Here is a 24,369-nt window from a genome sequence, read left to right as displayed (position 1 = left end):
AATTAGATTCAGCCCTGCTCAAGTTAATGAGAGCCTGGAACTCAGAATTTCTACTTCCTAGGACAGTACTTTAATTTCTTGTCTATTATGTAAAAGATAAGGACACCAGTCTATCCCTTTCCTGAGCAGAAGGTGCTCCTGACATTTCCTGTAGGTTCCCTATACTTTTTTTAGAAAACGTAGGCAGTTAATTTAAGTGAACGAGATTATCCTCCTCTGACCTGCATTAGTTCTTACTTCTGTTAATTGTAATGGGAATTTGCATGGTTATGGTAGACAGACTGAATTGCTGTCCGGTAAGGCTGTGTACCTAAATGAGGCAGAAGCTTGTTTCTACTCTGTTTAATGGTGCATTGTGTCTCAAACCTGTGGCTGCTCTATTTGTCCCAATTTTGTGCATGTCATATCCTTTTCAGTGCTTAGATTATAATTTTTATGAGGTCAAGGCTGCTTTCTCTGTCGTTCCTCCATGCAGTGTGTGGTATAACATCATTCTGGATGATGTGTTAACATTGAAAGGCAATATGCTGTGTAGCGAGCACATGCCAGCTTTCGTGGAGCTGATTTTCACATCTTAAATATAGGGTTGCTCTTCACCATAAGAATGTAGGACTGCCTGTATACTTATGGTGAAACCCTTCTGTTGCCATAACTGTGCTACGGCTTAATGGCTAGAATTTTAAAGAACCTTAAACAACTGGGAGACTGAATTTCAGTTGAAGTGCAATTTCAGTGCCTACTTCCTGTCTCTTTAGCACATCTTGTCTCTCATTTCTAGGACTAGTAATCCAATACCTTTCATGAAAACTAAATGCGTGAACAGATTTTTCAAATACTTGGGCATGTGCAATCTTCAGGAATTGTCATGATCAGCCTTGGCTGTTTTAGTCTGGTTTTATTTTTAAATCTGACCTTCAATATGTGTCTTTCCAAATACATTTCTGTTTTCTTTGTTGTTTTTCCTTTTTTTTTTTTTTTTGAGATCATGTCATTGTTATATAGCTGGAGAAAGAGTTGTACTGAAAGCAATGGATCTCGGAATGCAAGTGGAGACTATTTTCTTTAAAGCACAGCTTCTTGAGCTATAACCATCTAGTACTTAGAAAGAAAGGACAGTGGAGTGTTGTGAGCCATATTCTTCTCTTGATATTCAGTTCATGTTAGTAAGCTGCTATTCTGTAAACTCTGTTGGAAATAGCCCTGCTATGTATGGATTGCTTTCCTCTCAGTAGTAAAAAAACAAACAAACAACCAAAAAAACCCCAAACACTGTATATATCAGATAACAAAAAGGAAACAAGTATATATATAATTTTTCCCTAATTTTCTATTTACTTAATTTATGTTTACTTTTGGAAAATATTTGGATTATTTATAATAGTTATACAATAAACTCTTGTGGCCTCTAAGAGGTATGTGGATTAATGACTTCTCTATGAAATGTTTTACAACAGAGTACTGTTGTAAAATACCGCTGAGTACTGTGGTATTTTAGAATGACTGCTTAGTTAAAATAGTCACTAAGGGCATATTTATTCACATAGACATTCCTTTTTTTTTTTTTTTTTTTTTTTTTTTTTTACTAACTATCCATTCTGACTTGATTCAGTAGTGTACCACAGTATACGTATATATGATATTAAACCTATGAATAGGTTCAGTTGTTTTAAAGTTGCTTGTGCTTCTTAGAATGCTATACTGAATTAGGCCTTCAAGGACTGTGTTACTGTGATACAAAATACGTACAGTCAAAAGAATCCTCTGGTTTTATATAAAAGGCGAGGGGTGTTTTTTTTTTTTTTAAGAGTGGAATATATGTTTTCTTTAGCTGTAAAAGCACAATCAAGGCAACATGATAAGTGAGTCAGTGTTGTAAAAGTAAAACTAATTTTGCCTTCACTCACATGAGCTATAGAAGGAGGAAGCTTTATTGTCCCTGGGAAGGTGATAAGGCAGAGTAATTGTATATTATACTGTCCTGGAACATCTGCCTGAAGACTGTTGGAGCAATTCATCTATCATGGACGATACAGCATGTTTTGTCTTTCTGCTTTAACCCATCCCCACTGCTGGCCTGCACGAAGGTTTTGATAGGGACTGTGCCTGGGCTGGGGCTCACATTAATCAGTCCCCTTGTTCAACACTCCAGCTGACATAATTACAACCTGCGCACAGCAGTTATTCAAGTCGAGTCCTTGTCACTCGTGGTGCGAAACTACACAGCTCAGATCCCGAAGGAGATTGCCTTATCACACAGAACAAGGGCTCACAGGAGTTGAAGAGAATAGAAATGGGAAAATGTCTTCCGGGAGTACTATATATTCCTTTAAAATAAGACATTTGAGAGACTTACAAGGGACAAAGAGAAGCATTGTGCAAGGTCTGAAATGAACAGGTTATTATTTTTAAAAGGATTACACAGGCCATTTTTGTGAAATGGACGTGGATTATTAAATAAATTCAGTGGTCTCTCTCTCTTATCATTCAGTGACTCTGCCCTATTAGTTTTCTTCAGAAGTGATAAAATAGTTTTTGACTTGTGTAAGGTTTAAGTATCTCTCAGTAGAAATCATCAGAACACAACTAATAAAAGTGCACATATTATACCAGTAAAATTGGCACACACATAAGGGAAGATCCAGAAGGATCAGAGTTAAGGGCAAAAGAAGAACCATGCAAAAGGGCTTTCAAAGATGAGCAAGTTCATTAGTTTCTGCTGTAGTATTATACAGGAATGTGAAAGATGAGGCCAAAGAACAAGCTTCATGTTTTACCGTTTTTCCCTTTTTCCTTTTAACTCTCTGTGGGACAAAAGGCAAGTCTGTAGCACCATATATACTAAATGGAAGGAGTTTACTTTCATATAGCTGGACCTTTTATTATTATCATTTTTTTTCTCCAAGCAGAACATTTGCATACAAGATCATAGGATAATTTACTCACCATATATCTATGAAATTCCTCAATATGACGTATTTTCATTGGCACTTTAGCTCAGAATGCTATCCCCTTCGGTTTGAATTTTTTCCATCTTGGGTACTAGATCAGCCTGTGGAAGCAAGCACTTCAGGCGATTCCTATTCTTTTCAATCAATAGGCTTGCCATGGTTTCTCATTTAGTTAAAATACAGCTTCTAATATTTAGACATAATTGTGTAGAGTTGAAAGAACATAAATTATCTCTTCTGGGTGGTCCAATTTTAAACTAATACTTTTACAGGACAGCTTATCTGGGGCTTTAGGATTGTTTGAAGTAAAAGTGTTAGAAACTATTTTATACATTTTACTTTGCTTATAGGCACCTCAGTCTTTGCTAGGTAAGTAAGTTAACTATATAGTTCAGTGCTTTGATTCAGCTATACCCCATTTTAGTATCTCTTAGTGAACTACACAGCATGTTGAACCTGCTGTGTAGGTCTACTTTGAAAAACTAGCTACATGGAAACTGTAATTTCTTACTGATCACAGAAGCTCAGTACGCAAGTGTACTCTTGTAGGAACAGAAATTAAGTTTTGCTACTTACTCTTAAAACCAGTCTTCTGTGGATGAGTGATGGCTGTGAAGTAAGCTCGAAGTACAGAGCCAAATGCTACATTTACCTATATTTGTGCAGACAATGGCATAATGAGGACATAATATGAAGAGAATGATGTTTCTCTGATATATACCTTCAAGGCACATTTTGAATTAGAAATATCAGATAATCAATCACACTTCCAGCTAAAGAACCAGATTTGACTTTCAGGACATACAATGGATTTGCAGTATTGACAGCCAGGAAGACTGTATTTTAATTTGCAGACTGACCAAATTTCCATGACATCATGGAAACAACAAATGTCTGACCCCAGTATGACATTTTTCAGACTTAAACTCTACTTCTTGCAGACTTTAAGCCAGGAAAGAGCCTTAAGCTGAGCTAGTCTGACCTTCTACATAAAACAAACTACACAGTGTTTTCTAGTTTGCTCTGTATTGAGCTCCTTTGACTAAAAAATAATCTTCTAGAAAAGTTTGTCTTTCAGAAAGACATTGAGGTTTGATTTGAAAACAACAACACTTGGTGAACCCATTCCCCTTGTGTAAAGGGTTAATTGCACTAATTTCTGAAGAAATTGTGTTTTACTTCTCATTTGAATTTGTCTGTAACTTGTAGTCATTGCTTTTGTTAAAGCTTTTCTCTGTGTTAAGATGCCTCAATATCATGCATTTGTTCTCTGTTAAGTTACTCATGCTCTAAGCTCAAGTCTAATAAGCAAAGCAGAGTTCTTTAAATTTTTTATTTATTCTTATCTCATATTTCTATTGTTAGCCATTTTGTGGCTGTGTTCTTTTTAAAAGGTAGGCACTTATGTGGGAAGTAGCTATTCTAGAATTAGTTTCCCTAGTGTCATAAACGGAACTTTATATCCTCACATTTGCTTGCTACCTCCTTGTTTATACATCTAAAGATGACATGGGACCTTTCTGCTTATAACATTGCAATGGAAGCTCAAATTAAACTGTTGGTCCAGTAATCCCTAAATCATTTTCAATGTCACAGCTTTTCAGAGTATGTTCTCTCATTCTGTAAGTTACTTGCATCCTTTTGTGCAAAGGTGTGAGACCTAATATTTTATTGTATTTGTATGTATTTTTGTTGAACAGGCCTAGTTTATGAAACCATACAGCTCATGCTATATGGCTGCAGTGTCATTGTTATTAATCATGCTACCCAATTTTAGTGTCATCTGCAAATTTTATTAGCAGTGATTTTATATATACTTTTGGCATGCATAACAGAAGTGAATCTTTCAGACAGTTAATGTTGATTCCAAAGATAAATCAGAGCATTTGAAATGAGAAATAAAATGACCATCTCTTTTTTGCATGGGGGGGCTCAGCCTGGGAAAGGACAAGAAGATGCAATATATTAGCATTAAAAAAATACTTAGAGCAGAGATTGTACAGACTATAGTGCTCTGGATATGAAACCAGGCTGCAAAGCAACAGGATCTGCCCTCTAGGGAGCTATGTTGTCACTAAAATGGCTGAAGGATCTGACACAAAGGCCAGTTGGAAGAAGTGCCATCTGCATCGGAGATTGACAGGCAGCCTTTAGGGTCTGTTGCTATCATTTCTGACTCTGGCGACATTAGGAGTCCAGTTTCATCTCGTTGCAGCTACCAGACTCCTCACCCTTTCGGAGGCTCCGTCTGCACTTTTATATTTGTGAAAATATTTTATGAATTTCAGAGGATATACAAGCAGAGCCTACAGAATTGTTCAGAGTAACTTTATGTGGTCATTAAGTGAAATACAATAGGGGAAAAAATTGATGTTGAAAGGAAAAGTCTGTCTTCAATTAAACTTATCCTAGCTTTTTTAAAAAATGGATGCTTTCCATGGCCTCATTTCAGTAAGGTATTTGATCATGTACATAAATTTAAGCTTGTGAGTCATCCTTTTGAAGTCAATGGGACTGCTTGTACTGAAGTTGCACAAGTGCATAAGTACCTTGCTAAATCAGGACCTATGATGCTTGAATCCCGGTCTCTGTCCTTACACCACTGCAGAGATGCTATTTCTCAAACCAAATTCTACTTTATGCTATCTATTTCAATAAGAAAGAAAAGGGGGTGTGGGGAATCCCATGAACAATAGCGTGATTATTCTCAGTTACTGAGAAATAGATGAACTCCACCTGCTATTTCTGCCACTGAAACCTTGGCTGACATGGTACAGCAGTGCACTGCGCTCAGCAGACCTTTGCATCCCTTATACACTGCAGTCAGACTGATCTAGTAAGTCTGTGAGCCAGACCATTACAGGGCTCTCTGTGTCTGCAGTGACACAGGGACCAGGAATGCTATTAAAGGTTACAGAGAGTTTTCAGTAGGAGCCCACTCCTATGAAAAAATTTGCTTTTAGTTTTAATTCTTTTTTCCTATCCGGTAGGAGTAGACACTGCTGCTCTCTCCAAAGAGTCACATGGGCAGGCTCTCAGCCGCTGAGCAGCGCACTGTTCCCCTACATCTTTCCCTTTTGCAACAGGTTGAGTAGGCTACACACGACAGGCCAGCAGCTGAGGCATACCTCCCTTCCTTTTTGCATCCTTTCCACCTGCTCCTCCCAATTCCTGTAGTTTGACCATAATTTCCATGTTTTTATCCATTTATCTTTTTTTTCCTAAAGAAAACAGAATTAAGGGGGGCATTTAAAGCAGGAAGACAGTATTTTCTTGGAATCAGAGTATTCTTCCACAAAAATAAAGTTTATGTTTTAAAATAAAGTTTTTGTTTTGAAATTTGTTGAAAAATGAGCATTCTTTTCAGGGAAGTATTCCAACTGAAAATTTGTAAATAGATGTAGATGCCAGCACTGATTTTACACTTAAGTAAGTCTTTCAGAGTGCAGAGTTGTAACCTGCCTACAGATTCCTAGGAGGTAGACCAGGCTAGAGTACATCACTTCTTATTTCCCTTCAGAATTACGAATTATTCTATATTTGCATATAAAAGAGTTAATTTTGGCTATTGTGATCAACTCTTTCTAGCACATGTATTTGCAATGATCAATTCTTTGAAAGTGGGATGTTTACTCGTTATAAATTTAATGGTAGATCTGTGGCCAGATTACAATTTGGACATGGTAGTCTGCTGAATGGAGCTGAGATACAAGCAGTAATTATCAATCTTCCATCCTTTTTAGTGCTGACGCACTAGTTTTTGCTGCTTCCCTACAGGGCTCTGTTACTTTTTAGCAGCCAGCATTGGACATCTGTCACACATACTGTATGTCATAACAAATAGATCATTATGAAAAAAAAAAGCAAAGCAGTAAATGTAGAAGAGCAGAAAACATTACAATTATTATGCCCGGGTGTTACTATAATACTGTCAGAATAAATCCCAAATATATTTTTATTATTTTATCTGTGAAACTAACTGTATCATAAAATCTCACTAAAACATGTGAATGTGTTGTTCTCTCCCTTATGGACTACTTCATAGCCTGTAATACATGGCAATAGATGTAAAACGTGGCAATGCGTGTTGCCATCCAGTTGTAGAGTGTGACTTTCTAAGAAACTTCGAGTCTGTATTTCAGTCGTGTTATCTTACCATGTTCAGAAAGCATCAGCTGTGGGTGAATGTTCACTGCAGAAACAGCTATAGTGGTCTAAGATGTTGCTTTCCCCTGGCTGCTCATTACCACTGTCCACCAGAGGTCTTCAGGATTAGGATAAAGAGATGTCTGTCAGAACTGACACAGGGAGAGCAGAGCTTGCATTGGGCATATTGTAGTTGACCTCCTGAGGTCCCTGGGAGCTGTATGCTGCTAATTCTGGCAATAATATCATAACCCACTTGATAACTGAGGTCTGTTGTAAAACACTAGCACTTGTATTTGCGTGATTGTTCCCCCTAGTCATTTACAACCTAAATAAGAGATAGGGATTTTGCTTTGTGCAAAGGAAAACTGCAAGGAAAAGGTACCTGAGGTGCTGGAAATAAGAGTACTAAGAAAACGTACAATGTTATATACACGTGATATACAAGTACATATGTTAATATATCATGATAATTATATAATGGTAAAAGTGGTAAAAATATGAGTTTCAAGACATTTCACAGTGCCTTTTGGGCCACTGGGTTTTTTTCTGTTTCTTCAGCAATACTACATTCACCTCTAGCACTGAAGAGGTAAGCTGACACATCTTAAACTTGTCTTCTGAACAGTGCTTGTGGTGTATGCAGATTGTGTAGGACATTGTAACTAGTTTGAATTAACTGGTACTCATTTTATTTAAAAAACAGAAATGTAAATAAATTTTGAGTACACTAGAGAGGATCTTTGTTTTGTTTTGTTTGTTTTCTTTGTTTCGTGTAAGATGAGCAGGATAACTGTAAAGGTCTAGATTAAATAAGCCTGTGACTATAATGTAATTAGCTCAGATTGAGGTGTTTGTTTCTTTCCTGTCATAAAAATATTTCCCTTTGGGTTGCTTACCATCACTCTACAGATCGCTAGTTTTCATACAGTTTGATCTGAGTAAGAAATAAAGGCAGGCTAGAAGGACTGTATTTTGGGAAGCAGTGACACTGAAAGAAACTGAAAGGTCCAGGCATATAAATGAGTGAACCTGAGCTCTTAGTGCATAGAGGAGTATCCAGGAGCTTCCACAATTCAAGATTTGCCTGTAGAACTCAGAACAGGAGGATTCATGTTGTCTGTGTGTGTAGCACTGTTGTGAAATGCATGTTCAGTTCTTGTATTCAAAGTTTAAAACATCTACAGTTGAGAAGAACTTCAGAGGAATCTGAAGATTTATCAAAATGATTTTAAAGGAACTCAGTCGCTATAGCTTATTCAGTAGAAGATTTGATAGTTCAAGATAGCAGAAGGTACATGAAATGTAACAGTATCTATTAGCTGGAAGCAACAGGATTAGAAATACGATGAGATTTGTGAAAGTGAGGATGATCAGCTATGGAGCCATTTGCCTACAAGTACAGTGGATTCCCCATCACATTCCATTGGATTAGAATGTTTTCCTGAAAATGATATTTTAGTTCCAGAAAGAGTTAGGGTTTGATAGAAGAATCACTAGGTAAACCTTTATGAACCCTGTTATCCATGAGGTCAGGCTAAATAAATAAATAAGTATTCATTATGTCCTATGATACCTTGAGTCTCTAAAAATCTATGGCTGTCCTTCTTGAGTTTAAATCAAAACTGCAATAATGTAATTAAAGGCAATTAGTTTTCCAGGTTAACTGACATTTTATGAGAGTAAGACATCTGCAAATTTGGGTTAATAATTGAGGTTAAGAATCTATGATGATGCACAGAAATTAAATCAGAAGTTTGCTTTCATAATAACTGCTTATATTTCTGGAAGAAAGTGTCTAGAGGCTTTGATATTTTTATATCATAATACTGAATACTGCTTGCAATTTCTGTGTATTTCTTACAGGTTTTGTAGCAGGGTGTAGCAGGGTTTATAAACAGTGCTGAAGACTTTCAGAGTGCTCTCTATACAAGAGTGAATTTTATTTATACTGATGAACAGGGGAAAATAGAAATCTCTTCACTTAGTTGGCTGTATCACCATGTTTGTTTTCATGTTGTAAATAGAGACATCTATGGAGCTGCCAAAAGTCCTTTAGGTTGTATGCATTCCTCTACAGAAAAAAGCTGTTTGTACCTAATACTCTGGAGAAATTTTTTGAAAACAGTTCATTTTTGTGCAAATATGAGCCCTGCAAGATGCTAAAATATTCAAAACTTAGTGGGCTAGATAATTAACATTTTGCCTTATTTGCACCTCTGAAACTTTCCATTTTCATGTCTTGTAGTTAGCATCTTTTTGAAAATGTCAGGCATTGCATAATGGAAGAGTGTTCCATTTTCAGTTTCCTATTAGTTAAACATCATAATAAAAATAGGTTGCTTCCTACTATATTTTGTTTAGCTGTTGAATATAGGGCTAATATTATTATCATGTAGAAACCCTTTAAAAATTTAGAAGCATTTCCATTCTGCGTGAGTTACCTCAGAATTAATAGATATTTTATGAATTTTTCTTTATTTCATGAACTTTGTCAAGAATGACACATAAAGAATGAGAGCAGCAAATATCTCCAGTATTGGGCAGCCCTGCCGTTAGCTACTGAATTATTTTGTTTACTTGGCCTGCTGAAACCAGTGCAGCTGGCTGGGAGGAGGGCAGAGCATGACCCTCTCCTTCCAGCCACAGGACTTGTCTCCAGGGACAAGTGATGTCTGAAGCCTGTCCTTGTACAGCATGTTCTGCTTACTCTTGAGGGGCTGCCTGGCTGAGCTCAGCAAGATGAGAGAGGAGTAAGAGGTTAGTTACCTCTAAAGGACTAAAGCCACAGCTAGGACATACTGTGAGGACCTTCGCACCAATCATCCTCACTTGGCACAAACTCCCTTCCTCCTGCATTGTTCCTTCTGCACTTCCATGCTGCTGATGTGGCACTTGGAAATCCTGCCTCTGCCTCATGCAAAGTGCAGGTCTGGGCTCTGTGGTCCCAGAGCCCCCTGACAGTGCTGCTAGTTTCAGTGGGGAAGACCTAGACTTGCTGAGGAGTCTGGGCAGTGGCAACTATAGGTTGCCAATGCAAGTGAGCAAATATCTGTGTAGGAAGAGTTAAGCTACTTTTAGGGGTTACATGAACAATTATATTTTCTATCTTAGGGATGAAGACATTTATGGGAACTTTTGCTCTGTGCACTAAGAACATGTATTTTGCCACTGTCCTGTAGATTATGTGCTGTATTTCTTGCTCTTAGCGCAATTCTCTATTGTTTGGAAACAAAACTGCTATATAAATGTAGTAGTGAGGCAATGGGAGTGGGGAAGACAAGGCAAGCAACTGCAGACAGACTATGCAGACATTTTGTGTTACTGCTAAACTTCCACTTTTCTCCATTCCACTCTCCCAGGAAAGCAGATCAAAATAGCTTAGAAGCAAAGGAGACTGAGATGAAGAAGGTGGGGGCCATCTGCCACCACTGAGCTTCCAGGTCAGTTTAAGGGTGCTGCCTGTGTAAGCACAGTTGCTACTGAAAAGCTGAGTAAACTGTTTTGTTCCCATGTTGGCAATAGTAAAGTTTGATTTTAGTGCCACTGCGGAGAAGCTTTGAGACTGACTGTAATAGTGTGCCACTGGAGGTGTCCATTGAAGCTGAGTATCAGTCTGGATTGATATACCTACCCAGGTCTTTTTGTAGTAATACGCCGTTCCTCTGTAGGTGTTTACCAGTATTCTGAGATTTGGTTACAAGTGATAAAGCATCAAAATTAACTTAATTCAATCTTGCGTGTATTGTTCATATTGAAGAAAGTACAGTTCTACAATTTACCAGTCATTTCCTGTTTGTAATACCTGAAGATGCAGCAACCTTTGATTTGGAGCAACAAAAGAAAGGCAGATAACTGATAGATAGGAACTGACTTCAAATGGCAACATGCAATGTGCTGTTTGAACAGTGATATGAACTGTTTTGGGGTACATGGAATGCTGTACATGCACATTATAGGAAAAATCCTTTTTTTAAACTTCAGCTGAAAAGAAGTTTCCCTTCTTCTTTAGCTATACCTGCATTTCTCGGGAGAAATTTGCCATCCTTCTCCCTTACTTCACAGGATTGTCCTTTACAGAAATGATATGTAGGTGGAGCTCTCTCAGACATATGCAGTGGAAATTGGGTCTACGCACTTTTCAACGAACCAGTCCTGGATGGAGGAAGTCAAACAGGCTTGTGGCATGAGAATTAAGGGATGAGCTTTTCAGCTCCTCACAGTTCCTGTTCATCTGCAACATGCCTTAGGAATATGTCCCACCTCCCTTCTCACCATGTTACAGCACTGACAGGACACCTTCCACTTCCCTTGCACATAATTGTCATGGAGTTTGAAGCAAATCTCATAAACTTTTTGTTTCAGATAGGAAGACTCACCGCAAGAAATGGTAGAAAAAAGGGACATTCTGTTCTGCTTCTCTGTATCAGCACTGAATGAAAACCCATAGACTATACCTTCAGATTAATTGTCTATATTGAATGCTTATCCTGTTCACAGGATTTCACATATTTATTTGTTTGCTACCGAAATTCAGAGTGGAACTCTAAAAGCAGAAAGACTTTATTCTACAATTTCTTTTGGATTAAGTTCTTCATTGCCAAATGAAGACAAAGGGAATCTTTATCTCAAAGTTTATAAACTCCTGGAAGTGAATTCTATAACACAAAGCCTGTCAAATGCTTAACGTTACTATTGCAGTGCTATAATATTTTAGTTAGATGTTTATCATCTTATAGCCTTAATGAAAATACACTGCCGTTTAAAATCAGAGACCTCTGTGTTTAGTCATAAGAGATGAAGTGATGCAAGTACACACATACATGGATTTTTGATGTTTTTTTGTGTCAGACATATAATAACATATTTGTACAGTACCCAGGAGAAGAATCCTAATGAAATAGGCAGTCAAAGCACACTGAATAATTAAAAAAAAAAAAAAAGAACAGTACATTTTTGCCATGTCATATTTAAAGATATTGGCTTCCAAAGTGCTTGGATTTATCAGTTGTTACCTTCATGGTTTACTTTCTGATTACAATTCCTGCATTGCAACCTAATACAAGAGACCATTTGTAACCTTGTGATCTTCTTTCTATTCCTCATTTGTATTAAGCCTTTCTGGGCTCATTGTACAGAAAAATATTTTTTTAACTTTGATTTTCTGTGATGAATATATTAGTATGTTGATACATTCAGTTACAGACTGTCACTGATGGCTAAATAAATGAGAATTTGGGGTTTCTCCATTTAAAGTGGTTGGAGCAAATTCACAGATGAAAGGAGATAGGACTGGTCTTTTATGACTTGAACTGGCTGAGTTTTCTTCACAACTCTAACATGGGCTTCCACAGATCTTTTATACATTTCACAGAACTATTCCAAAGTTAAAATAGGTTTTATATTTTTCCTTAACATAGTCTGATAGCTGAGCTAAAAGGACATAGATATTTTATTTGAGATTTCTATGCTCTGCTTTAATCCATTGCCCTTTTAAAGTCTAACCCGTGATAGAAGGTTACCAGATTGTCTCGTGCTTTCATTGCAGTGTACACTATTATTTTTATAAAATATGTATTTCACTTTAACAATATTTATAAGCATTATAATTTTGGATGGGCCAAATCCTGAAAGATGCTGGGGACCAAGCTTTCCCATATTTTTCAGTGAACATAAGTGTCTTCTCTGACATTCTCAAGAGTCTGATCATTATACTGTTATATAGCAGATGGACATGACAGAGGGTGAGCTTTGGCAGCACTGTAAGGCAGATATCAGCTTTATTATGAGCATCTCCGAGGGAGAGACAAGCACTCCAACAGAACTTCAAGCTGCTACTTCTGGTTTATTTTGGGGGTCTTTTTTAGATGCCTGTTACAATGGTATCTGTAACAGTGGCACATAGACAATCAGTTGCTCAAGATAGTACTGTTGTCTTATTTAAATATATGTTAAATATTACATATTTATGTATTTCAGCTGAGTGGGTTTTTTTTTAAGTTAAACTAGGTTAATGTTCTTAGTTTGCCAACATTAATAGGCTGTAATACTAAGAAAGTCTATAAAAAATAAATCATAGAATCACAGAATGGGTAAGGTTGGAAGGGACCTCTGGAGATCATCTAGTCCAACCTCCCTGCTCAGCAGGGTCACCTAGAGCATGGTAGACAGGGTTGCATCCAGGCGGGCCTTGAAGATCTCCACAGAAGGAGACTCCACAACCTCTCTGGGCAACCTGGTCCAGTGCTCCGTCACTCTCACAGGGAAGAAATTCCCCCTCACGGTCAGGCGGAACTTCCTGTGCTTCAATTTCTGCCCATTGCCTCTGCTCCTGTCACACGGGACAACTGAAGAGAGTTTGTCCCCGTCCCCTTGACACCCTCCCTTCAGGTACTTGTACACATTGATAAGATCCCCCCTCAGTCTTCTCTTTCCCAGGCTAAACAGGCCCAGCTCTTGCAGCCGTTCCTCACAGGGCAGGTGCTCCAGCCCTCTGATCATCTTCATAGCCCTACGCTGGACTCTCTCCAGTAGCTCCATGTCTCTCTTGTCCTGGGGAGCCCAGAACTGGACGCAGGACTCGAGATGAGGCCTCCCCAGGGCTGAGTAGAGGGGCAGGATCACCTCCCTCGACCTGCTGGCAACACTCTTCCTAATGCAGCCCAGGAGACCACTGGCTTTCTTGGCCACAAGGGCATGTGCACAGGCCCTTATTTTGTTCCAGGAAGAAATATATTGGTTGCTTCTGTTCAGAAAGAATTAAAAAGTTGTATATAGTATAGGGATTTCATCAGAGATTTGCGTAATTAGGAAATTCTAATGTAAATTAAATTTGGAGAGAGAAGCAAAATTTTAAAGTCTATAAATTAAAAATTATTATCATAATATGGAATACTGTAGATAAAATGTAAGATTTCTTTTCACTTTTTTCAGAAATAATATTATGTATTTAGTATTGCTCTGAGAAATAGTATTTCCTTGAAGTGCATAAAACTAGTTGTATATGTATCCTGAATTTATGCATGCAAACTCAACTCCCTACATAGAACTCATGTTTCAGAAACAAATCAGAATCCATATATATTTTGAAAAAGATGTGAACTTGAGAATGTCCCTTTTTTTCTTATGCGATCACTAGGAAGATGAGGTAAGAATTAGTGGAATATTCTTATAAAAATCAGTCACAACAACTCCTGTGCAGTCTAGGAATGTGTAGGAAAGAAGCAGATGAACACCACCAAGAACGCTACAGATATCTATGCCTCTCTGTAGCTGGGCTGAGTTAAGGGCCTAGAACTCAGAATGCCTAAGCAAGAAGCAGCTTTGCTGGGTTAAGGAGTTTTGCTTACTTTCTGTCTATCACCAACAACCAGAAAAATAAAAATTGTACAACATTTGCAAATGTGAAATTTTTCATTTTTAAATGCTTCTTGTTTAAATACATTGCTTGGTTAATCTGAAACAGTTTGGGGAGTTTTCATGCAAAGGACAACTTTCATGCAAAATTCAAGGAGACACAAGAATTGGGCAGATTGTGAAAAATTAGCTTTTGCAATGACTCTGCTCATTTTCTGTCATAGCCCTAGGTTTTATTTGCAGCCAGTGCTTGAATGTCTGCTAGTGAGTAGGTTATTATATGACAATTCTTTTTTTTTCCTTACTTTTTAGGTCCAACTGTGCTGAAAACATCCGTAAACACATCTTACATACAGGAAAACATGAAGGAGTGAAAATGTATAACTGTCCTAAGTGTGATTATGGAACCAACATCCCAGTGGAGTTTCGTAACCACCTGAAAGAACTACACCCAGACATTGAAAATCCTGATCTGGCATACCTGCATGCTGGTAAGGCCGTTCTTCTCTTCGTTTGCCAATTCTTCACTTTTCTAAATAATTGTGCTTAAATGATTACAGTAAGAAAGCTGGGTCGTGCATGTTACTATTATTTAATCTGAAGAAGAAAATGATTTTAAGATGGATTTGTTTCTCTTCAAGTTTTCACAAGAGGTGCAGGTGATGCATTAAGTATTGAAATTTACGAACAAAGCTTGCAGTTTTAGGTGTGAGCATCAGAAATGTGTGCTATTTAGATGACTCATCCTGAAATCTAGTTAACCTTTTATGGAGAAATACTGGTTTTTAATGTTTGTATTGACTCCCTCTGTTCCCTTCCCCCCATAGAACAGAAAAGCAAAATTCCTTAAGAAATGCAATGGTGAATTAAAGTACCGCCTAAAAACTTTTAGTTTTCATTACAACAAAGCAGATAATATTTAACCTTAAAAAATACAACAGCAGAGAAGCAGAATCTTTACTGTTAGAAGAAGAAGGAATAATTAAAATAATACGAAAAAGGTGCCAGCCTCATCAAATAACATAGCAGACACTGTGTTGCAACCCTAAGACAGCGAGCAGTTAAGTGACTGCTTAGTTTTTAATATGTGAATAGTTCTGCTGATGTTAACAGTACTATTCGAATACTTATTTAAGAAAGAACTAAGGGTTTTGGTAGCACATGACCTACCTAAAGAACCTAAAGGGACTCACCTATAAATCTGAATTAATATTTTGTGTGCCTTGTCCCCATATTTAATTATTACTACTAATTTTACAGTAAAGTTTTACACAGTGCTTTACAGAGATTGAAAATAAGCAAAAGTTTACTTTCTAAGTTGAGCAAAGAGTGTGGAAACAAAAGGCAAAAGAGGGCTACTACAAAACACAAGATCCATCAACCAGGTACGTATGGTTTTGAGGCTTTATATTAGAAAGCACACACATGGAAGTCACTTCAGGAAAGCAAATCAGAAAACGCTTTGGGAACAGGAATTGAAAGAACAAACTTGGGATATTTTCTGTTTAGGAACAAGACAGTTTTTTCCAGAGATTGTAAGGTTCAAAATAGAAGGCAGAAGTGTAACAGGAATATCAAGATAGTAGAATAAGAAGATTTAAGTGGAAAGATGTTAGGAGCAGTAAGACAGAATTAGACTGGAGCTTGAATGAAACGTGATCTTAATTTGGGAGAGACAGATAACTTAGACATCACAGGGAGGGCAGACAAGTCAGAGCAGTGGGAGAAGGAGAGCAGATGGCAAGAAGGAAGAGTCAGTGAATCCAGAGGAGCAAAAAGCTATGTGGGCCAAATTCTGCCTAAAATGCAAATTAATCTTTCATTAAAGTACTACTGTTAGTACTGTTGTGTCACATTTGAATCTCCTTCTGTAAGGACTTGATCTCATAAATTTGAGAGCCACAAGCCTGTAAAATACCTGACCTAGAGAGCTTTTATTTAGCACTATGCAGTGTGTGAACTAAAGTTATTTTAAAATCTTAGTCTCCTCAAAATGCTTTTCTGACTAGAGGCAGTGTATTATTTGTACCATATATTCCTATTTGCCAAGCATTCCACTTCATTTTGGAACCAATCATCATGTCATGTCAACATATGGTGGATAATATCTGGATGTGCAAACAAAATGCCAGTTGGCAGAACACCAATTTCAAAATAGGTCAGAAAACTGATCACATTTCACCATATTTTTGACTAAAGTGAATGAATATTCAACTCAGAGCTTAAATCTAGACACTATTGGTTATTTACTACAATAATTCAACTTAAAATAATATGAAAGATTCAAATATTCTCAATAGGCAGAGACACATTATTTATATGTAAAAAGGAAACACTGATAGAATTACTAACATTTTTCCAAAATTACAAAATCTTTTTAAGTTTCCAAGTTGTTTGTTCAAGACATATATGTAGGTAAATGAATTGCTCATGGTAGCATACTATGGTAAAGCTATTCAGCCTGTTCATCTTAGTAGTGCAGGGAAAATTGTTATAAATGTATTGTATACTAAAGATCGGGTGTTTTTCTATATATTAATCCTTATACTGGAGAGATCCCCTTGCACTTAATGGGGTACTGTACAAACATATTAGAACTAGCAAGAACTGGCTGCCACCTAATTATTACTAGGCTAGCCTAGAACTAGTATACCACAGAGGTATGTTGAAATACTGTTTGCGTAATCCCATCTCTAAGAGGACAATACTGTATTTTCCTTTCAGGATGAAGCACTATTAAAGCAGGACATAGGTGGGCAATTGTGCATTCAGCTCAGATGTTAAACTGAAGGCTTTTTCATTTCTTCTTTTCAATCTATTTCTGCCTGCTGGACACCTGAGAGTTAAAGATTTTACAGAAGATTTTTAGAGAAATGAGAGAATAACTCCAGAGCCCTGACTAACATTTCTTATCAAACTAAGATTTGTTCTATGTCTAGTTCATGGTTACTGATTGTGTATTGGTCATTGCCTGTACCCACAGAGAATGCAAAATGTGATATAGAACTGTTAAGGATGATAGGAATACGAAAGTGTCATACAAAATCAATTTTTAAACTAAAACTTATTTCTCTTTCTTTTGTGTTCTAATATTGCTTTGTAACAGGAAAGCCATCCCCTTTGCTTCTTTGAGCAGAATAGAAATAGAAGACTAGTCAGAAACTCCTCTATGGCAATTCAGCAAGATCAGAGTTGTAGGTTACCTTTAAGGTGTGGCTGGGAGTAAAATTCAAGCCTCTTTCTTACCTGTGAAGTGGAGATTATCAGCTGAATTTGTTAATGCTCTTTGAAGTAATACTAATTTCTGTTCAGCTCTCCTTGGCTATTAATATACTGCTTTATGGGTGGGGTCAATGGCAGCAAAGATCTTGAACAAGCTGCTTTTCTAGAGGAGAGGCCTTGGCAGGTAGATTGGGGAACGGGTTAGTTTCTGCATGAATAAGAATGATATTGCAATTGATAGGTGACAGCCATTTATATTTTGTAATTCCTTATAACGTGAGGAATTAATCTATGGAAATGCTACAAAGCCAGATCTGCAGAGTTGCTTTCCCCTTTTGCTACAGACTTCATCCCAGAAGGAAATGTTTTATTTTAAAACTCTGTTCCTTACAGACCTCAAGAAGTATCATTACCTGCTTTAAAACAATGGCAATTGAGAGAATGCTTCTGTCTTTAGTATTAAACATGTCCTGCACTTGAAGAACAAACTTTTCATGCAAAGCCTACAAAATGATATGTACATTTTCAAAACTAATAATAAAATTATGGATCATATTTTCTAGATACTAGATCAAATACCACCAACTTATGCAATTTACCTGTAATTTTTATACAGATCGTCAAATCAGTTTTTGAAATGTCACTGTAGTCGTCTAAGAGTTTATGCCTGTTTACTGTTTTTCTCTGACTCATTTTCTCAACATCTATACTGAATTTAAAATTCTGTAAGGAGAAATGTAGTGATTGTTGATTAACCACACTGTATTTTCCTTAAGAAATTACATGAAGATTGAAGACAATGATAGGTTTTTAACTGTTCCAGAACAGAGGTGGACTTACTTGATAGTTAGGGTAGTCTACAGTCATTTTAATAATGAAATTTGAATCAAAATCTTGGTATAAGCATGCAAAGCTGAAAACTTGTCATTTTAAATTAAAAATTTACACACCAAGTGAGTGCATTGTCAGATCATGATGATGACTATCATTCTGGTGATTTTTTATGAGATTATTTGATAAAGAAAATTATTTTGAGTGCTCTCTTTGGGCTTGTCTATATGGCAAGATTCATCTGTAGTAAGCTAAGGAGATCTTTGGATTGATTCTTAGCTGCATTACATTTCCAGATTTCCTGGATGTGTTTTTTACCCTTGCTGCTGATGCATAATTATATAACTCAATAATGAGTTGAGCTGAACCTGAATGCTTTAGCAAGTGAGATAGGCGAAAGGCCTGTCCGTACCTGTGATAGAATCTGAAAGCTATCCGTGCTCCAGCTGTTTTTCTCAGTGCTTTGTCTGCTTTAGAGCAGCATCATTTAGTAGTTATAATTTCAGTTTGAACTAAATGTTCTTCATTTAGGAGCTGTTGTCTTATAGACATTATGATATCATTATGATGCATTATTTATGTCCAAAGAGAATAATATCTATGGCTTGACAACCCCATTATTCCAATAGCTGCAGAGACCATGGCATCTCACTGTGCATGTAGTACTCTCGTGTGGATACTAAAGTGGCAGTGAGGCAAAAAGCTCTTCAGAGGGAAGAGGAACAGTTTGCTCATTATTATATTCTTATCTTGTTGAAAGATACGTAAAGATACTGTAGTGCTGGAGCACTGTTCGGCTCTGATAAAAAAATTGAGAGTCATACTGTGGGTGACTGTTTCAAAAGTCATAGGGATGTCAAGTGGTAGGAGTACTGAGATACCAGCACTGGTTTTGTCATAAGGAAGTTGTCTTCTTCTGCTATCATTATCCTATCTATGCTAATTCTGGGACTGGGACACCTGACTACAGTGTCTCTGATGTTGGCAGATGTTACATTGTTTTTGAACTTGGTTATCAGTAGTTCCTCAATGATTCTTAAATCGGATGAATGGCTGGAAGCAAGACAGCAAAAATTTTGTCTGTATTATTATTTCTATGCACTGTTCAGAAGTGAACAGGATCTCCAAGACTGAGTATTCCACTGTAGGAATTCAGAAGAATACAATTTTTGCTCTGCCACTGATTTGTGTTGGCCTTGCTCTGCGTCTGAATTTCCCCGTGTGCAAGATCAGTGCAATGTCTATATAGTTCAAGGCAAAAGTTGTTTGCTTAAAAACAATTTCACAACAGTCAGCTATTTGATTAGGAACTTCGTAAAACACCCAACAGAAAATTCTGGGGTGTTTTACTAATTAGAATTAGCAGTTCTGAACTCTTTCCTGGAGCTCTTTCCTTTTTAAAAGGAAAAAAAAAAGAAAAAAGAAAGAAAAAGAAAAGAAAATTAGGGAAGGCAGAACAAATTAATCATTAATCAAATTAATTATGTTGTTTGGTAAGGCCATTCTTTTTTTGAAAGTGATACTGTGCTTCTGTTGTGCTGAAGTTATCCACCATTCTGAGTGCATCTGCCACGCTGGGCCCTGCAAGTAGGAGCAGTAGAGGATTGTTTACTTCTGTAGGCCCTGGGAGAACTGTAAGTGTGAGCTGCTTCCCCCAGCTGCACAGACGTCTTTTTGGGTATGCCTGGAAGTAGAGCTTTATGTGCCTGTGTCTCCAGGAAAATGGAGGTGCCTCATTAATTATAGGGGCCTCTGGGGCTGGGCATCCGTCGAACAAGGATTGTGACGATCGTGTTTTGGCAGTTAGCTGCTGATGTGGTGATTGAACACTTAGTCTTCTTGAGGGATTACATAATTCATGACCAAAATGATAGATAGGTATGTGATTATAGACTATGAGTTGCTTCCCAGAGAGCAAATATCAGATGTGAACTACTCTTAATCTAGCTAAGAAAAGCCTGGGAAAAATCAGCTACTGAAAGTGTAGTCAGACAAACTGCAGTGAGAAATAAGGTATGAACAGTTAAATACGAGGTCAGTTGAGCACTGGCATCAGCGACCAGAAGAAATTGTCCCTGTTCCACTCCTTTGAGTCCAGAAGACAGGATGTCTTTCTGGAAGATAGGTTTTGAGAGGGCTTAAGGTTACTGGGCTCACTGCAAAACTAATTAAGTGAAATTTAAAAGACTTTGATATACTGGGAGGCAGACTAGTATCTAGTGGTCATTTCTGCTCTTAAATCTTAAGGCATTCTCAGGCTAAAGCGTCTTGGTGCAAGGGTTGTGTTTGTGAATCTGAAGTTTTGTGCTAGTAGAGGATAGTTGAGGAGACGCTTAGGTCCCCCAAAGTGCTCTTTCTTTTACAGATGACATTCCCAATAAAAGTACCATCAGTGCTAAATTCTTATCCTCTTTGAGGCTGAAGTACCTGTGCCTGACTGGAGATATACTTGCCTAAAATAATTTTCTTTCTAGTGTGTAGTTAAATTCTCCATAAAACACATAGGAACAGTAATTTAACCCACCTAAAAGTGTTGGAAGAATCCTATTGAAATGCTGAAATGCTGCTGTCTTGGTTGGCAGTTTCCTTACTGTGTTATTGGCTCCTGAGCTGGGAAGCTGAGGACAAGGCAGATCAGTGAAGCAGCTGCCCAGGAGGTCAGGCTGGCATCCCGCGCTTTTCTTTCCCAGCTTCGGGGAGCAGAGTTAGGGGGATACTTTAGTGCTTTCCAGAGGGCAGTGAAAACAAGGGCAGCTTACGGCAAAGTCTCTTTTATACCTAAGTTTGAGAAATGTTTTTCCAAACTTTTTGGCATGTACTTTCCAAAAGGCTATGCTCTGCACACATTTCTCTCTCTATTTCTTTAGGTTTTGCAAAACAAGGTTATGCTGGCAAACTGCAGTGTGATTGCATCATCAACAAGGGACAAAATTGTGATGCTATCAGTTGTACCAGTTGCAATATTCATGAATGGAATTCTGAAAGTTCAAATAGTTAAGCCCAAATAAAATTGTGATTCTTATCCCACTTGACAGCTACATTTATCAAATTATTAAGAGAAAAAATTGATTGCTAAAAGTTAGGGTGTGATCTATTATGTGATTTTATCAAGGTATTACCAAGTGGAAATTGTAGACTTATTCAGAATGTGAATTGAACACAGATAACTTGATAATGTAACAATTATACTAGTATACTAGTGCTTTTATAGTCTTAAAATTTTCATTTTTTTCTTGTCCTTTTTCTTTTACATCTTTTATCTGACTCTTTAATAGAAAATATAGAGGTGAAATAAACTAGAAAAAAACAAAAAATAAAAATTATATTTATTTTAATGCCTCTAAATTCAAATTAGGAAAATAGAAAATGAGTAAATTCTACTTATTATTGAATGATGTACAATTTTGTTTGCAGGCATGTTTAACTTCTTTCTTGATGTAGTTTTGTTCCCAGTCTTTATCTTTATTAAAATAGACTTCAAATGCTATAATTTAAAACAATATTAAAAATCTGTCATTGCTAGATATAGGCAAATAAAGTAGAAGCTTTTACTTTAGTGGAGTATTGCTTGGGTTGCTAGTCAGATAAAACAGTATTTTTGATGGCTGGTATACTTGAGAAAAAGGCAACACCAGCACTGCTTCAAACAGGTTTGCTCTTGTCATAGCTATTAGTGCCAGCCTTTCAATAGCATGTCATGTTGATTGGCAGACACTCCCTTTCCTCTTTTGTGAAGAATAATAATTTTAGTGTGTGCTTGAAATAAAAACCTAGTATAAATGATTTGCTGTTTGTAAAGGAGGAAGCTAGGTTCCTTGTAACCTATGTAGATTGCTTTGTATTGTGTTTCACAAAAAATTAATTCATGTTAAAAAAAATCAACTTATTTGATTATTTTTATAGCTGCCTTCTGTGAGTAGGATTTGTATACTTGGCAAAACTGCCACTGCCAGTGCCTTTATCTGGATAGTCATCACTGTAAAGATGGACCTTTCTGGGTAGCACATGAAGTAAAAAAAAAGTGAGGTCGTGAAAGCGTTTTTTTCTTCTCCTATAATACATAGCTTGTACTGCTGCTGTTGAAGAGCTTAGGCACTCCTTTCATAGTTTTATAGTTGCTTTTCCTAAACAGTCAACATGTGTTGGTGCTGAGTGACTTGAAAGGAGGAGCTGAAATATTTTGATGCAAATATTACGTCATATAATTTTCAAAAAAATCATGATTAGGTATGTTTTAATAAGTGGGCGGTATCATCAGGTAAAAATGAAGGCCATGAATTCTGCAAAAGAAAAAGTGTTCAGAATATAATTTTAAAGGAGAAGGAAAATACTGCCTGGACAAAAGGCTGGGACAGGTCTTAACAATATCTCTGATCAATACTGGTAGAGCATCTTTCATGTCATGCAGCATTTTTCCATCACAAAACTGCCACTAAACTTTAAAGCCCTTGAGCAAGTACTTTTTGTATTTGACCAGTGGCACTCTTAATTACCCCTTTGCATTCTGTTCAGTGCCTTTCTGCCCATATCTGATTACTCATCTCCTTCCCCGCTATGGCATCCTGGTTTCTGTGGTGGGGGGAAATGTTCATCTGGACTGGAAGGGAGCCATGAGCCATACCATGCTGGCCAACACAGAAATTCTCATTGGTTTTGAAAATGTCTGTTGAACACTAATGTCCACCATTTCTTTTGAGGTTTCTTTCTGTTTGCTTTCCTTGATGCAACGTGTGCCACCCTGACATCCCGTTAACTGCTCAACGTGGAGCCTTGGCTCTTAACCTCTGGCGGCTAGGATGCCTTGTCTGCCTGATACATTTGTTCTTTTGTGCTTCTCCTAATTTCTATTTTACTTCCAATAGTTCTTCATAATTTTTCCCATCTTTTCATTTACCAGATCTTTGGTACCTTTCAAATGCTAAATGCTCTCCCATATATCCTTAGTAACCATGCTGGATTTTTCTGTCCTTTTTAATATTTAGGTTTTATTGGATGAATGTAGATTGCACCTTCTCTAACTGTGCCTTAAATAATTGCCACTTAAGGGAATTAAGAAGTACAAGGGAAGGAAAATGCTGACCCATAGACTAAGCAGAAGGAAAAAACGTTTCCACTGGGTCCAATTTCCTAAGAAGGACCATCAGGATAGTGACTAGGACCTGAAATTATGGGCTGAATGACCTCTAAAAAATTATCAGTTCAAAGAGGAGCTTGTCTATAACTGTTTGCGCTAAAGGAAACGAAGATAGGAAGAAGTCGCATAGAAGAAAGATTGCTTCACTTTCTTGGTTAACATGTAAGAGCATAATATGAAACTATATCTCATATAAATACATTGCATGCCAACTATCTCTAACTCTCATATCATGGCAGAAAACCGTGGAGGCAGATACCACATCTCTTAACTCCCAGTGGGTCAGTTAGTGGGGATCCCCTTTTTCTAAATGGGAAGATAAAAAGTACATCTTCTGAATTTAAGATATTTTATGCAGGTCCTGCATTTATCGGAAAGAGTGCATGCTCATCAATATCTAATGTCAAAGAAATGGGCTGTATTAAAGAAACCACTGCAGATTTTATAGAGATGTTTTCTTTCTCTGAGTCATTAGGGTTTAACTTCCATATAATACTCTCTGATAATATAAAGAGGCCTTAAAATGAATGCAGATTTTGTATAAATTACACAGGAGCCTAAGCATAAATGAAAACTTCGGGCTTCAGAAAATAAAAATCACCGGCTCAGCCTCCACATGACTGGATTAAATGTACTGCTGGTTAAAACGGGTGCAACTCCTTTGACTTCGGTTTGAGAAGTATGGGCCTTCGGTCCCTGGTCTGAGGAGGAGGTGTCAGACATTCAGAAGAA

General features: G+C 37.3%; 1 protein-coding gene across 1 annotated transcript in view; it reads left to right on the top strand.

The window, feature by feature from the left end:
- The window catches only part of ZNF407 (zinc finger protein 407), a 326,241-nt gene that overhangs the window by 210,289 nt on the left and 91,583 nt on the right, over window positions 1-24,369 (top strand). Inside the window, exon 7 of the mRNA XM_062570059.1 lies at window positions 14,763-14,941. Coding sequence (XP_062426043.1) covers window positions 14,763-14,941 — 179 coding nt within the window. The remainder of the gene's footprint in view (window positions 1-14,762; window positions 14,942-24,369) is intronic.

The sequence above is a fragment of the Rhea pennata genome, chromosome 2 (genome assembly GCF_028389875.1).
Source record: "Rhea pennata isolate bPtePen1 chromosome 2, bPtePen1.pri, whole genome shotgun sequence".
NCBI lineage: Eukaryota > Metazoa > Chordata > Aves > Rheiformes > Rheidae > Rhea > Rhea pennata.
The sequence above is the reverse complement of the archived record's forward strand: the minus strand, read 5'-3'. Positions and strand labels throughout refer to the sequence as shown.